Source organism: Elgaria multicarinata, chromosome 1 (genome assembly GCF_023053635.1).
Source record: "Elgaria multicarinata webbii isolate HBS135686 ecotype San Diego chromosome 1, rElgMul1.1.pri, whole genome shotgun sequence".
Lineage (NCBI taxonomy): Eukaryota > Metazoa > Chordata > Lepidosauria > Squamata > Anguidae > Elgaria > Elgaria multicarinata.
This window is the reverse complement of record NC_086171.1, coordinates 99,868,554-99,884,512: the sequence shown is the minus strand read 5'-3', so window position 1 is coordinate 99,884,512 and position 15,959 is coordinate 99,868,554. Positions and strand designations below refer to the sequence as shown.

At 44.5% G+C, this 15,959-nt stretch overlaps 1 protein-coding gene across 11 annotated transcripts in view; it reads right to left on the bottom strand.

Moving 5' to 3' along the window:
- Positions 1–15,959, bottom strand: part of PRRC2C (proline rich coiled-coil 2C) — a 94,133-nt gene that overhangs the window by 16,531 nt on the left and 61,643 nt on the right. For 6 of the 11 annotated variants that reach the window (XM_063133548.1, XM_063133611.1, XM_063133585.1 and 3 more), the window contains 6 exons: positions 8,650–8,875; positions 5,489–5,692; positions 5,033–5,145; positions 3,313–3,449; positions 1,539–1,773; positions 1,150–1,272 (listed from right to left, as the gene is read on the bottom strand). In XM_063133548.1, coding sequence (XP_062989618.1) covers positions 1,150–1,272; positions 1,539–1,773; positions 3,313–3,449; positions 5,033–5,145; positions 5,489–5,692; positions 8,650–8,875 — 1,038 coding nt within the window. The remainder of the gene's footprint in view (positions 1–1,149; positions 1,273–1,538; positions 1,774–3,312; positions 3,450–5,032; positions 5,146–5,488; positions 5,693–8,649; positions 8,876–15,959) is intronic. The other 5 variants (XM_063133557.1, XM_063133594.1, XM_063133620.1 and 2 more) reach the window with 3 other exon arrangements.

Sequence of the window (15,959 nt, the reverse complement as noted above, 5' to 3'; positions counted from 1 at the left end):
ATTGCCCAGACACATACTCAACTGAGAGCAGATAGTGAGACAATGAAAATATTCAAAGTGCCAAGCATGCTAAGTGCATAAAGTGCCATCAGATACAGAGGACTGCAGTATAAAAGTAGTAGCACAAAGGTGAAAAAAAAAAACGTAATATATGAACACCACCTTCTCAGAAATTACCAAAGAACAGCCAAATATCACATAACCAGCAAGGGAAGTCATTCGAGGAGGATTCTGGTCAACATCCAATGTCCAATTTTCCTTGCTAGTGAACAACCAAATGGAGCCCTCATCCTTAGTCCACCCCCTAAAGGAGATGAACCATGTCCTTCTCAGCAACAGCTGCCAACCTCCAATAACACAGTTGCCTGACAAGCTCTGGCTTGAGACTAATATCATAGAAAAGTAATATACCAGTGATCCTTATTCATAAGAAATATGCTTACACAACACTTCCAGGATGCTTGCCTCCACAGAATCAGAAATCTACCAGCACATCATCTGAACAAGCTTCAAGGAAGTGATTGCAATAGGCTAAAGAGATCTAGTACTCCTGCTTATTTCAGTGGATTCTATGGAGGAGAAATTACTAGTGAACCCTGCCTTATGTGGTTTACAGATCTATAACACTTTAGGCAATGTTTAGTGTGCCATCAATAGCAAACATGGCATTTTTCTTTCAAGATCTATGGTTATTTGGGTTTCTGGTAGAAGAAATATGGTTCCTGAGTATCTCCTGATTCTGGAGAAAGAACTGTTAAAACAACACCTATTACACATTGTGCTCTTGCAAAACACTACAATGGAAGGTGTACTTCCTAGATGTTGGCTCTAGGATCATAATAAAAGTAAATGGAATAGTTAAACATCATATCAAACACCACGGTGATCTCTGGACAAGAGAATGCTTAAAAAAGGAACATCTCTGACAAAAGAGTCCTACACCAAATTAGTCTCTTCAGAGAACACCACTGTTATTATTGAAAGGTATTCTTCTGTATTAAAGAATTGCTTTAGGTTGGTATCATCCAGAGAGGTAGCAACTTCCCCATAAATGAACATAACCTTACTCTCAATAAGATATTCTCTTGTCATGAGATTGTGGTACTACACACACCACACACAAATGAAGTATAATTGAAAGCAATTTACCGTGCCATAGTTTACCTGCTGGAGAGCACTGGGAGACTGAGCAGTGTTATAGAAGCTTGTTTGACCTGGTTGCTGAACCTGTCCAGAATACAAATTTGAGGCCGGGGTAAGAGTAGCTCTGGCCTGAGAAGAGAGAGGTTGACATTTTCTAAGTGACTAGGCAATGTTATTTAAATATGAAGAATAGAACAAAAAAAGTGGAAAAGTTTTACTGGATGAATCTGGACTGCATCAGTGTAAGCAGCCAGACATCATAAATAAATGGATTTTCCATCCATTTTATTTACACCAAGAACTAGAAACAGTTCTAGAACAAGCATAGCTTGTTCCATTAAAGCACTGGTAATTACAACTCTTCAGTAACCTCATTGAGGACATCTTGCTCTTACCTGGAGCAGATGTGTATCAATAAGCTGGGAGCCTCCTAGCCCTGAAGCTTGACTCAACTGATGCTCATACAGGATAGGAATAGGCTGAGTGTTGGACGTCTGTTGAAATGCAAGGCTTGACTGTGCCTTGGCGAGTTCCTGATGCTGCACTGTTGGGAAGTTGTGTAAGGCTGTGCCGGAAAGAACCACTGGTGATGGCTGAGAAAGGCCACTCTGCATAAAAGCCTGCTGGGATCTATAAAACAAATTTGGCCTTAATTAGCCAGTCATTAAGATGTGATTAAACTGCAGAAATCTGCCTTTGCAGCAAAATGTTTCAAGGTGCACTAGGACAAAACAGATAAAAAACATCTGAGTTGGTGGTGACTGACCAAGAAAGAGGGGTTGTGGTGGACAGCTCGATGAAAATGCCAACCCAGTGTGCCACCACTTTAAAGAAGGCAAACTCCATATTAGGCATTAGAAAAGGAATTGAGAATAAAACTGCCAGTACCATACTGTCTTTATACAAATCTATGGTGCAACCACAATTATAATACTGTGTACAATTCTGGTCACTACACCTAAAAAGTGTAGATATTGTAGAGCTGGAAAAAGTGCAGAAAAGGGCAACTAAAATGACCAAGGGACTGGAGCATCTCCCCTATGAGAGAAGGTTACAACAGCTAGGATTGATAAGCTTGAAAAATGGAGGCAAGGGGGACGGGACAGGATGTGATAGAGGTGTACACTATACTAGAACCCGGAGTCATCCCATTAAGCTGATTGGTGGGAGACTCAGGACAGATAAAAGGAAGTACTTCTTCATACAGCACATAGTTAAACTATGGAATTCACTACCACAAGATGTGGTGATGGCCACCAATTTGGATGGCTTTATAAGGGGATTGGATAAATTCCTGGAGGAGAAGGCTATCAATGGCTATTACCCCTGATGGTTGTGTACTACCTCCAGGATCAGAGGCAGTAAGCCTGTGTGCACCAGTGGTTGGGGAACATGTTGGAAGGGTGCTGTTGCACCATGTCTTGCTTGTTGTTCAGTGGTTGATAGTTAGTTGGCCATTGTGTGAACAGTGTGCTGGAATAGATGGACTTTGGTCTGATCCAGCAACAGGGCACTTCTTATGTTCATACAAGCAGATATATTCTATGGCCACATTTTACAGAAAAAGAAGGGGGCAAATCCATGCCAGTGCAGTAATTTCAGTTTTTTTCTTTCATTTTGTTTACAGAAGAATAGATCTCTAACTTGTGACCTAAAACCACTTAGCCAGCAGTTGCAGATTTGTGGTATAACTTGTATACTTGATAAAAAAAGCATTTTAACGCAAGTCAATTGATTACTCCAACTTCCCTGAAAAGAGGTGTGCCCTCTCCCCTTACAATGATTCAAGTGCTTCCTCTCAAGCATTGCAGAGGGATGTGACAGTGTGACTAATTAAAAGAGATTGCTAAGATTCTGGACAGGCAGAGGAGAGGAGATGTCACAAACCACACCTACCCTAACCTCCTCCAAGTATTTCAATCTGGTAAAGTTTGAGCACTGATTCCAAATGAATATGCACCAGTCTAAACTAAATGATTTTATATCATTTTTCAATCTTGGCTAACTTGGGTCATTTCAGGCAATTTCAGAACTTGGATTTTTGGGTGGATTTTTCACCACTCTTGCACCAATGAACACAAATGGAATAAACAATTGTGCAGATGCATTTAGGAGAAAGAGAATTTCTGTTTCCAAATTTGCTTTCTTTCTGATAAAAAAACCACTTACCTATAGGGCTGTAATGAAGAGTTAAACAATTCCTGAGCCTGGGAGACAGCAGGTGCTGCTCCTAAACCCAGCTGGGCTTGATGCTGCCCTTGCAGAGGTGCATATATTGGGATTGGTATCTGCTGAACCGAAGTAGGCTGTAAGGAAGGAAAGTAATTTAATATCCAGACAAAAAAAATATGCTAACATATAAAGCTGCCTTATGCCAAATCCATCTACTCAGTCTACTCTCTCAAAATGGGTCTTCAAGGTCACAGGCACAGAACATATTTTCCAGTTCTGTTACTTGAGACTATAAGAACATAAGGATGTAAGTGTTTTATTCTGTTTTTACTTTCATTTTATCTTGTACACCGCTCCGAAATTTTCAATGGTATATAAATATTGTAAATAAATAAATAAATAAGCAGTGCCATGCTGGATCAGACCGAGGGTCCATCTAGTCCAGCACTCTGTTCACACAGTGGCCAACCAGCCATTGGCCAGGGACCAACAAGCAGCATACAGCGCAACAGCACCCTCCCCCCCATGCTCCCCAGCAACTGGTGCACACAGGCTTTCTGCCTCGAATACTGGAGATAGCACATAGTAGCCAACCTCCTTTAAACTGGAGATTCTGGGAAGTGAAAACTGAGATCTGCTGGGGAATGACATTGAAATTTTGCTTCAGTGCAAATACTCTAGCACTGACCTGCAGCCCCACAGCAAATCTGTAGGCACCTTGCTAGTTATTAGGAAGATCAAAGGAATGGGAAGAATCTACAACATTTGTGCTAAACTTTTGGGTTGCAGGAATTGGTGACTGGAATAGTTCTTGCATAACTTTGCACAGTGAGATGCTTCTCCTCTTCAGATATAGCATTAATAATATGCTAGTAAGAGCAACTAGCTATGGAACCAGGATGATCAGGGGTCTGGAAACAAAGCCCTATGAAGAGAGACTGAAAGAACTGGGCATGTTTAGCCTGGAGAAGAGAAGATGGAGGGGAGACATGAGAGCACTCTTCAAATACTTAAAAGGCTGTCACACAGAGGAGGGCCAGGATCTCTTCTCGATCCTCCCAGAGTGCAGGACATGGAATAACGGGCTCAAGTTAAAGGAAGCCAGATTCCAGCTGGACATCAGGAAAAACTTCCTGACTGTTAGAGCAGTACGACAATGGAACCAGTTACCTAGGGAGGTTGTGGGCTCTCCCACACTAGAGGCCTTCAAGAGGCAGCTGGACAACCACCTGTCAGGGATGCTTTAGGGTGGATTTCTGCATTGAGCAGGGGGTTGGACTCGATGGCTTTGTAGGCCCCTTCCAACTCTGCTATTCTATGATTCTATGGCCACAACTCAACGGTTTGACTGGACAGAAACACTTAAATAGAGAATAACTGAACCCTGATTTGGAATACGTCAAATTTTGTATTTGTCTTTAAAAGCTAACATGCTACCCAGTCAACCCCCTAAGACAGGGGTGTGGAACCTTTATCCTTTGGGAAAGAATTCTGTTGGAAACCCACTCTCTTGAAAGATCACCACTGCACTACACATTTTCTCTCTTTCTCATATGAGAAAGAGAGAGAATGATTGTAAGTGTGTTAAGATGACCACCATCCCATACATTCTTTTTTTCACCCACCCCACCTATTCACATATCCCATTTGTGCATGCACACACACTGAGCTTTTTTCTAATTACAGATCAGTGGTTCCCCATTCCTGCCCCAAGTACCTGTGAGAGCCCTGGTTGAAATCCTTGCTGTTGGGCTAGTGAAGGAGGAGCCAAGCGTGCATGCTGGGTGTTGAACAGATGGCTTGTATCCATATAGAAAGCTGGAATCTGAGCTAAAGAACGAGAAGAAGAAATGATGCCTAAATTAACTTAATAACAGTTATATTGATCTACCTATCTGTGCGTGTATGTGTGATTTCAAAGACAAAAAAAAAAGGCTGGTGTTTGCCAACTTTCAGGGGAATTCTCTGTTTGGTTTTAAAACTGTACACATTCACCTTGAATACTAAAACATTTAAATCAATTATGTTGGGAGCAAAGAACAGACTGCAAAGAACAGAAAATAAGTAGAAGTTTTAAGAAACAGTGAGCTTAAATTTAGTCACTTCTTACTTTAAAGAAAAAGAGCAGCCTATTCTTTCTTAATATAATGCAATGCATGCCCCACTCCATTACCTGCTGCCGACTGAGATACGTAGACCTGTGGACTCTGCTGTTGCTGGGCAATTAGCGATGGCATACAGCTTAGCTGGGAAAAGTGACCAGCAGACGCCAAATTACTTGTCTGTAACTGCTGTGGCTTCACTTTACAGATGTTTGGTGGGTCAGAGGTGGTGGTGGTTTTTGTACTAAGTGAAGAGGTAGTGTATGTTCCAGCTCCTAAGATTACAAACAGCAAAGCAATGATTCAATCAGCAAAATGTTTGATGCACTTTAACTAAAAATGCAAGTTGTTGTTAGAGCAGTGGTTTATTAAAAAAAAGATATCTTACTTTATTTACCCAAGATTGCTTGAGTGGACCTCTTTCTATTTGTGCTAGCATGATGGTTAAAAACGCTGACCATGCCCCTGTTCAGACGACATGCTAAGCCACTGTGGTTAAGCATTTTGAGCTAAACATTATGGCTTAGCGTGTCGTGTTAACCATTCCTAACCATGTCTGCTACATAACCACCATTTAAACATGCTCATTAACTGTTTGCTGCAAGAGGGTTAGCGGCTTAACAATGGCTTAGTGTGTCGTCTGAACAGGCCCTGTATGTGCCCCAAATCTGAGTGAAAGAGGCACATATTGGTATTTGTGGGAGCTGCTCCAATCTCACAGAATTACATTTTCCTTGCGATACCTGCGCAAGATGTCTTGAAAGGTCTCTTTACTCGGACTTGGATTCTGTGGCAGTTCTATCCAGTAATGACTTAATGCCAAGACAATGACACAAACCAAGGAGCAGTTTAGGACATGTGCAGGAGGACCATGCATATGGCCAGAGTTTTCTCTGGTGAATCTTTCCCACAGTTGAGACAGCAAAGGGCTTTTTGCAAATGACAGCAGCTTGCTGAGTTGACCCTTAAACATTTTAGGCCATATTGCCAAAGTCCTCTCAGGACAGCATACAAATAATATAAAGCACAAAACTAAAACAATGGGTTGTATCCAGTCTAACTTAGGAAAAAGGAAAGGAACCTCTCGTTCAAGCACTGAGTCATTACTGACTCTTGGAGGGAGGCCAGCTTTTGCTGACGTTTTCTTGGCAGGCCTTATAGCGGGGTGGTTTGCCATTGCCTTCCCCAGCCATTATTACCTTCCCGCCAGCTAACTGGGTACTCATTTTAGGATAGAAGGCTGAGTTGACCCAAGCCGGCTGCCTGAAACCAGTTTCTGCTGGGATCGAACTCAGGCTATGGGGAGAGTTTCAGCTGCAGAAACTGCTGCTTTACTGCTCTGTGCCACACGAGGCTCACTGGGTCCATTCCAAGTAGAATGAAGATTAGATGCCACACAATATAACATTAGTATATAACTATATAAAATTCCAAGATGAGCAACTTTTAAACATAAAACTGACAGGATAAAAATTTCACAAACTACAACAATAAAGCAGTAAATTGCAGCACATTCAATAAAATGAATTCAATTAAAAGCCACTTGGAACAAGCAGGCTTTCCAATACTTTTTGAACACCAAGACCAAAGGAGTCTACAGTGTAGGGCCACTTCTATGAAGGCCGGCCGGCAACATGGCCAACTATGACATTTATACAGAATAGGCAGGTTCATACTGGTGCAGTTAAGATTCTTCATATAATCTGATACCATTGAGGTCTTCCTAGGTCAAAACCAGCATACTAAACTGGGCCCAGAAACACACTGGTTACCAGTGCAAGTGGTAGAAAATCCATTCTGACCACCTGGCCTCCTTTTTCTATGTAGGGTTATGATTGGTGTATCAGCCTAACGTGGTAGAAGCCGCCCCTGGCTACCGCCACCACCACCACCTGTGCCTTCCACAGACAGCTCCAGAAAAAGCTCCAACTTGGTGCTTCAAGGGGAGTGCAACTCTATCCAGAACCAGCTGACACTCCACCCAGATTAGGTGGTTTCGTTACTCACAGAACCCTCATCTTGTCTGGATTAAGCTTCTGCTTGTTCACTCCTTATCCATCCCAAAACTGCCCAGAGGAGGTGTGTATTATCCAAACTTCTGGATAATTTCACCATCTGATTTCATCTAGATGTTAAGCAGCATAGAGGACAAGATGGAACCCTCCCCCCAAATAGAGATAGGGTCCCCTGACAAAGAACAGCTGGAGGGGGAGGGAAGCCCACCCACTGCCAAGAGTCCTGTTGACCCAAATGTCCTTGGTTTGGCAGGGCATTCGTTTCCTCACCTCTATTCCAAGTCAATAGAATGATATTGCTCCACTGACTTGAACAGAGCTAGGAAAAAGCATGCTGATTGATAGAAGGGAAACAGCGCTGAGTGGTGGGCAACCCAAGGAGACTCACAGCCACATGTGGGGGTGACACTGTGCCTGTGGGCACTCCTGGATCAAGCAATATTGAACATACCGTTGTGCTTACAAAGTCTTCTGGATACACCAATGTCTTCCTTTACTTAAAGATCATATAGTACATTTTAAAACTACGAAAAAGCAGATAAATGCTACTTGTGCAGCTAAATGTTCAAAGGGTTATCAGAATCTCTGCAGTCATATGCTTAATAAATAATAATAATAATAATAATAAATAATAATAATAATAATAAAAAATATTACCTGCCTCTCCCTCTGGATCGACAAATTAATAAACAAGTTAATGAATATCAATATTAAAACCAAGCGGAGATTGTAATTGTAATTGAATGCAAATATATGACTTATTATCTGACTTATGCAACCAGAATGAAAGAACACTAAAATTATTTTTTTTACAAAGAGAATCTCTACAGTCATGCTGGATTTCCAGGCATCATCTTGCAGAAGAATGAAAATACTGATTTCCTTTCCAATATTTGTATAAATGAGGTCTAAAAGTTTGCTCTTGCTTTTTAAAGTCCTCTACTATTAATGGGCTTTGCCAATGGCATTGAAGTCGTAAAACCTTATCCAAGTGTCTTGAATGGTGGAGGATAGGAAGTTTTCAATTATTCTTTAGTTACAACACTTCTTATAATCAAAGTAAACCAAACCAGTTTACTTCGATTAAAGCTACATATATTCTTTTTAGAATAGTGCTAAATCAAGTCAAGTGCTAAATAGTGAATCAAAGGAAGCGTGACAACACGATGATGTCGAGGGAATAAATACCGTTCAGGGCACAGCCTAAGGATTTATACCTGACAATGAAGTTGTAGGTGTAACTGAAGCCACAGGAATGGGAGGCATTGATGCACTTGAAAAAGAGCTGTATGTACCACCGGCTGGTCCACTGCTATTGCTGCTGTTCCCACTTCCACTGCCACCACTACTGCCACCAGTAACAGGAGATGCCGATGATGTAACTGGTGAATTCTTTTCCCCCACGTTTGGTGAATTCTCCCATGCCTTGCGAGCAGACTCCATCTATTCAGAGAAGAAAATTGCTTTGTTTTAAAACAGGTATCTAGTAGATCTAATTTTCACAGTCCTATTTTCATATCATCATACTAGATAGCCTCCATACTCCTCTAGTGAGCTGCCAGCGAAAATGAATTGCTTGAAAACATTAAATATGGAAATTTATATTTTCCAAACGGAATAGAGGAACTGATATAGCAAAGATTAGAAAGAAGTGTGAATCATCAATATCATTAACAAAAAGGTGGTCAAAAACATGTTAGAAGTATACCTGAGCTATTTAATCCACATATTAAAATCATGTTAAAAGGCACAGCTAAATCAAACAAAAGTTTTCAACTGCAGTCATTATAATAGAGTGGGGGAAAAAACGGCTTGAACTTTTGCTTTTTATACCATGTTTGCTGCTTTTAACTTGCACAGCAGCAAACAAAATCAAGATTAAAAAGGCTTGAGTTCTTAGGGATGCTTTGCTATAACAGAAAATCCAATAAGGGTCAGATCTGTAACTACATGTAACTTTCATAAACAGTGAATCATTGTGCTTGTTAGTATCGAGGCATAGCTTTGAAGTGTGTCAAATCTTCACAGTTCTACACTGATCAATACTGAGTAACTCATAAGGTTTGTATAAACAAAAATTTTAATGTGCCTTATCCTCTGTCATAAAGACTAACAGATTTATTAGAAGCTGTAGCATAGTTTATGCAGTGATCCAAAGCAATCATAAGTAAGGAGGCTCTAAGCCCCCTCAACCATTCCAGACCCGTGGGCACATTTGGGAATTTGAGAAACTGCTGTGGCGAAATGCTCACAGCAAACTGCTGCAGGCAAATGGCTTCCATGGAGGATGTGGCTAATTATCTAATGCTGCCGTGGGGCCCTGGTTAGAATCATACAATCACAGAATATCAGAGTTGGAAGGGGCCTACAAGGCCATCGAGTCCAACCCCCTGCTCAATGCAGGAATCCACCCTAAAGCAGCCCTGACAGATGCTTGTCCAGCTGCCTCTTGAAGGCCTCTAGTGTGGGAGAGCCCACGACCTCACCAGGCAACTGATTCCATTGTCGTACTGCTCTAACAGTCAGGAAGTTTTTCCTGATGTCCCGCTGGAATCTGGCTTCCTTTAACTTGAGCCCGTTATTCCGTATCCTAAACTCTGGGAGGATCAAGAAGAGATCCTGGCCCTCCTCTGTGTGACAACCTTTTAAGTATTTGAAGAGTGCTCTCATGTCTCCCCTCAATCTTCTCTTCTCCAGGCTAAACATGCCCAGTTCTTTCAGTCTTTCTTCATAGGGCATTGTTTCCAGATCCCTGATCATCCTGGTTGCCCTCTTCTGAACACGCTCCAGCTTGTCTGCGTCCTTCTTGAATTGTGGAGCCCAGAACTGGACACAATACTCTAGATGAGGCCTAACCAGGGCTGAATAGAGAGGAACCAGTACCTCACGTGATTTGGAAGCTATACTTCTATTAATGCAGCCCAAAATAGCATTGGCCTTTCTTGCAGCCATATCGCACTGTTGGCTCATATTCAGCTTGCGATCTACAACAATTCCAAGATCCTTCTCGCTTGTAGTATTGCTGAGCCAAGTATCCCCCATCTTATAACTGTGCCTTTGGTTTCTATTTCCTAAATGTAGAACTTGGCATTTATCCCTATTAAATTTCATTCTGTTGTTTTCAGCCCAGCACTCCAGCCTATCAAGACCACTTTGAAGTTTGTTTCTGTCTTCCAGGGTAGTAGCTATCCCACCCAATTTTGTATCATCTGCAAATTTGATAAGCGTTCCCTGCACCTCCTCATCCAAATCATTCATAAAAATGTTGAAGAGCACTGGACCCAGGACTGAGCCCTGTGGTACCCCACTCGTTGCCTCTCCCCAGTTTGAGAAGGTTCCATTGATAAGTACTCTTTGAGTCTGATTCTGATCTCCTCTCCCACCCTCTAGCCTTCCCTGTTTGCTCCCCTTTATCTTGATTCTTTTCATGTCCGCTGCTGGCACGTTTAAGAACAGGAAGGAAAACCTGGCTCTTTATGGATTTTTACCCCAAAAGGACAGGCAGTGAAGAACTGTGTGCCACTGGAGGTGCCCATGGGTGCCGTGTTGGGGAACCCTGATCAAAGCTGTGGTTCTGGAATTATATGTGGCTTTCATAATTTAAGAACCGCAGATGAGATCAGTCTTCCCCAACCAGGTGCCCTCCAGATGTTTTGGACTATGATTCTCAGCATTCCTGACCACCTCTCATACTGGCTGGGCTGATGATAGTTGAAGTCCAAAACATGTGGAGGACTGGGAAAAGCTGGCTCAGATATGCAGGTTGCTTACCTGTAACTGTAGTTCTTCGAGCGGTCATCTATGCATTCACACATATGGGCTTTGCGCCTGCGCAGAGACCAGACCGGAACCTTCTATAGCTGAGTGGAATGTTTTTGGCGGGAACCCCTCCCCCACGCTACCGCGCACGTCCATGGGGTTCCCGCCCTTACCTCAGTTTACAGGAGTCTAACATTGTGCCCCCATAAAAATGAGTGTAATTTCAATAAAGTACATTCCACGTATAACTGTGTCATTTGTAAGTCTCACACCACCAAGTGGGGATGGTGGGTGGGTTGTGTGAATGCATAGATGACCACTCGAAGAACTACAGTTACAGGTAAGCAACCTGCATTTCTTCTTTGTGGTCTCTATGCATCACACATATGGGCGAGTAGCAAGCTGACATATCTTTGGAGGTGGGTTGGTGCATCATCTGAAGATCTCCGAGAGCACTGTCCTTCCAAACGAGCAGTCGTGCCTAGCATGGGTGTCCAAACTGTAGTGCCTAACAAACGCGGATGGAGTGGACCACGTTGCAGCTCTACAGACTTCTGTCAAGGGAACGCCTCTGCTGAAGGCAACAGATGTTGCGACAGCTCTGGTAGAATGAGCTGTCACAGGTTTCACAAGCTCTAGTTTAGAGATAGAGTAAGCAAGTTCAATTGTCTCTACAATCCAGCGTGACAGTTGCTGGCATGAAACAGGGAGTCCCTTAGAAGGCTCACCATAACAAATAAACAATTGCTTTGTTTTCCTAAAACTCTCTGTCCTAGCCTTGTAAAAGGCAAGAGCTCTCCTTACATCAAGTGTATGTAAAGAAAACTCAACAGGTGTTGTTGGATTCGGAAAGAAAGCTGGTAGAGTGATATATTGGGACAGATGAAAGGTTGACACTACCTTAGGCAAGAAGGCAGGGTCTGTGCGTAACACAACCTTATCTTTGTGAAAGATAGTGTAAGGAGCATCTATACTGAGAGCTCTAACCTCACTTGCACGTCTAGCAGAAGTGATGGCTACTAAAAAGACAGTCTTGAATGTTAGAAGCCTAAGGTCAGATAAGGCCATGGGCTCGAAGGGCTTCTTTGTCAATGCCTGTAACACCACTGATAGGCTCCATGGTGGAACGATACTCTTTACTGTCGGTATCATATTTTTAAGCCCCTTTAAAAATTTCCTCGATGTTGGATGTACAAAAGGTGTAAAACCATCCATGCCTCGATGAAAAGACGTAATAGCCGCTAAGTGAACTCTGATGGAAGTGAGTTCGAGTCCCTGCTGATAAAGTGCCAATAGGTATTTGAGAATCAATGACAAAGGGCAAGATTCAGGTGCTTGATCGTTTTCCAAGGCAAAAGTTTGAAATCTCTGCCACTTTGCCGCGTAAGATTTTCTTGTTGAAGGCTTTAGTGATGCCAACAATATATGGTCTACAGTTAAATCCTTGGTACGAGAGGAGGAATGGATGATATTCTCCATGCCGTCATCTTGAGGGTCGACAGGTTTGCGTGTCGAACCCTGCCCTGGTGTTGAGACAACAGTGTCGGTATCGGCGGGAGTCTGATGTAATTCCCGTCCGACAGTCGAAGGGCGTGGGAGAACCACGTCTGTCGAGGCCACCACGGTGTGATAAGGATGCAGTCCGACCTGTCCGACTGGATTTTGGCCAGCACCTTCGTCAACAGTGGAAACAGAGGAAAGATGTAAAGAAGATTTCCTTTCCAGGTTCTGGTGAAAGCATCTCCTAGCGAGTGCTTTCCTCTTCCTGCTCTGCTGCAGAACCTGGAACAAGCTGCGTTTTCTTCGGTAGCGAAGACATCGACAGCAGGGAGGCTCCATTACCGAAAGAGAACGTCTCTTACTTCGGTATCGAGCTCCCATTCGTGGTCGACGTGAAAAGACCTGCTGAGGGCGTCCGCGATGATGTTTTCCTTGCCTGCTACATGGATCACCGTCAGGTGAGTATTTCTCTTTATGCACCAGTTCCAAATCCTGAGTGCCGATCGATTCAGAGGATGAGACCGTCTGTTGATGTACGCCACTACCGTGGTGTTGTCTGTCGCGATCAGGACGTTTCAGCCCTCGATCATTTGTGAAAAAGTTTTTATTGCATTCTCCACCGCTAGCAGTTCTAGGTGGTTGATATGATGTTCCCTCTGGGAAGGAGGCCAACGGCCCTGAGCTGTGAGGGAGTCGCAGTGTGCTCCCCATCCGATCAACGATACATCCGTCATGATCGTTACCGAAGGAGTTTCTTGCTGGAAGGGAACTCCTTCTAGGAGCGTCTACATCGAAAACCACCATTTCAGAGATGCCCTTACTTGCGTCGGGATCGACAGGTAAGTTCTCCGGGCATCGTGTCGAAGATCGAAAGTTCTTAAGAACCAGGCCTGCAATATTCTCATTCTGAGTCTTGTAAACCTGATGACTGCAGTTGTAGCTGCCATCAAGCCTAATAGCCTCTGAATTGTCCATGCCGAGACCTTTCGGTGGCTCTCGGTAGCGATGGCTAACTCTTGAAGGGTGCTTGCTCTGGTCGAGGGCAGGTATGCTCTCCCGTCCCGAGACGATAGGGTTACCCCTATGAAGTCCAGCTTCTGCTGTGGGGTCAAGATGGATTTCTCCTCATTGACCCACAGACCCAACGAGACCAACAGGTTGAGGGTGGTTGAAATGTCCGCTACCAGATCTTTTTTCGGGACCGTGAAGTATCGGGAGAAAAACCCCTGGTTGAGTTCCTCTGCGGGTACTGGAGAGATGGCTCCTTTCGCTAGGAGGGTCTGTACCTCGAGAAGCAGAGGAGGGGATGGCGCCGTTACTTTCACCCCCGAAGAAGGAGGAAGGACATCGAGCTCGATGGCATACCCCGAGTTGATGATAGTGAGCACCCAGGAGTCCGATGTTATTGACTCCCATTGATGGTAATGTGGTGCTAGGCGGTTCACAAAGGGAGGTGGATCTGGGATAAAGAAGTCAAACCCACTGCTTCTTAGAGAAGTCGGGCTGACGTTTGCTTTGGAGCTGTTGTTGCTGCTGCCTCTGCTGACCTTTCGCTGTCGACAATTATTGCCTGGCTATGGCTGAAGCTTCACTCTGGAAAACTCGTGCCAGCTCTTTTTTGTCCTCTGGGAGATGTTCACATAGTGATCCTATTTTCTCCCAGAGGAAGAGCTGGTATCGTGCCATGGTAGCCTCGTAGGCTGATGCCCTGATGCCCAAAGAGGCAGAGGAGTAAATCCTCCTGCCCGTATGGTCCAACTTTCTGCCCTCTCTGTCCACGGGCGCAGGATGTGCCTTCTGTGAGTGGCCTTGAGCCGACTCCACTACGATCGAATTAGGTTTGGGATGTTGGACCAGAAACTGTACATCTTCCTCTTGGACTCGATAGAGGGTCTCTAGCCTTTTCGATGTGGCTTGAGTCATAGCTGGTGTTTTCCAAGATAATTGAGCCGTTTGCTTTAAAGCATGTGGAATAGGGATGGCAAGTCGTTGGTTGGTTGTGGACTGGAAAACGTCGTAGATTGGATCGACGACCAATTCAGCCACTTGCTGGATCTCCAGTCCTAATGCCTGAGCCATTCTAAGCATATGGTCAAAAAATCTGACCATATCGTCGGAAGGGGAAGAAGGGTCCTTGTCTTGAACCTCATCTTCTGGTGAAGGCATCGATGGAGTAGCCGACAACCCCGACTCAGAATCCGATGGGTAATTATCCTCAGGCAAGGATACTGTAACCACCTGGAGGTCTACATGCTCCATCGGTACCGTGGTAACCGCGGCAGTCGATGCCGATGGCTGCGTATGGTGTTGAGGCGTCGACACCGTGGACGTTTGGTGGGCGGGCGGTGGAGGCAGCGGTAGATGACACATCCTCGTAGGCGAAGGGTGCGCATAATATTCTTCTTGAGGGTACTGGTGGTCACCCTGGAAGTATCGTTGTGGGCGATATCGATCCCATACATAGTCGCCACATACTGATTGGGGATAAGAGTATTGAAAAGCTCCTTCCCATTGACGCCTTAGAGTGTGCCTTGGCGAAGGCGGTAGAGGGATTAGTCCCTGAACTTCTTGCAGCCTGGCAGGCTCTCGGAAAGAGGCCGCTGAAGCCGAATCCCGCAACTCGCCCTCCAATAGACTGGGAGGATGTGTCGGTACCGTAGCCATCGGTACCGATTGGGATCTCGATACCGAGGGAGGCCTCGGTATCGAAGCGGTCGGTATGGCAGGAGGAGTAGAGTGACTCCTAGCCAGTTCCGCCATGCGGGATGACCCTAACGAGGGTTTTTCCGCGTCTCGCTTCTTCTTCTTCTTCTTTTTCTCCATTTTAGAAGAAGATTTGGGAGTCCGGGCCTTTTTGGAGATTTTCCTGGCCGCGGAACTCGCCAGTGACCGTCCAGGCGTTAGGGGTATCTGAGCCCTATTAGCCGCTCTGGAATGTTCAGGCACCTCAGTGCAACGGTCATCAACGGACTTACTGGCTGCCGTTTGTCCAGGCGTTAGGGGTATCTGAGCCCTATTAGCCGCTCTGGAATGTTCAGGCACCTCAGTGCAATGGCCATCAACGGACTTACTGGCTGCCGTTTGTCCAGGTGTTAGGGGTATCTGAGCCCTATTAGCCGCTCTGGAATGTTCTGGCACCTCAGTGCAACGGTCATCAACGGACTTACTGGCTGCCATTTGTCCAGGCGTTAGGGGTATCTGAGCCCTATTAGCCGCTCTGGAATGTTCAGGCACCTCAGTGCAACGGTCATCAACGGACTTACTGGCT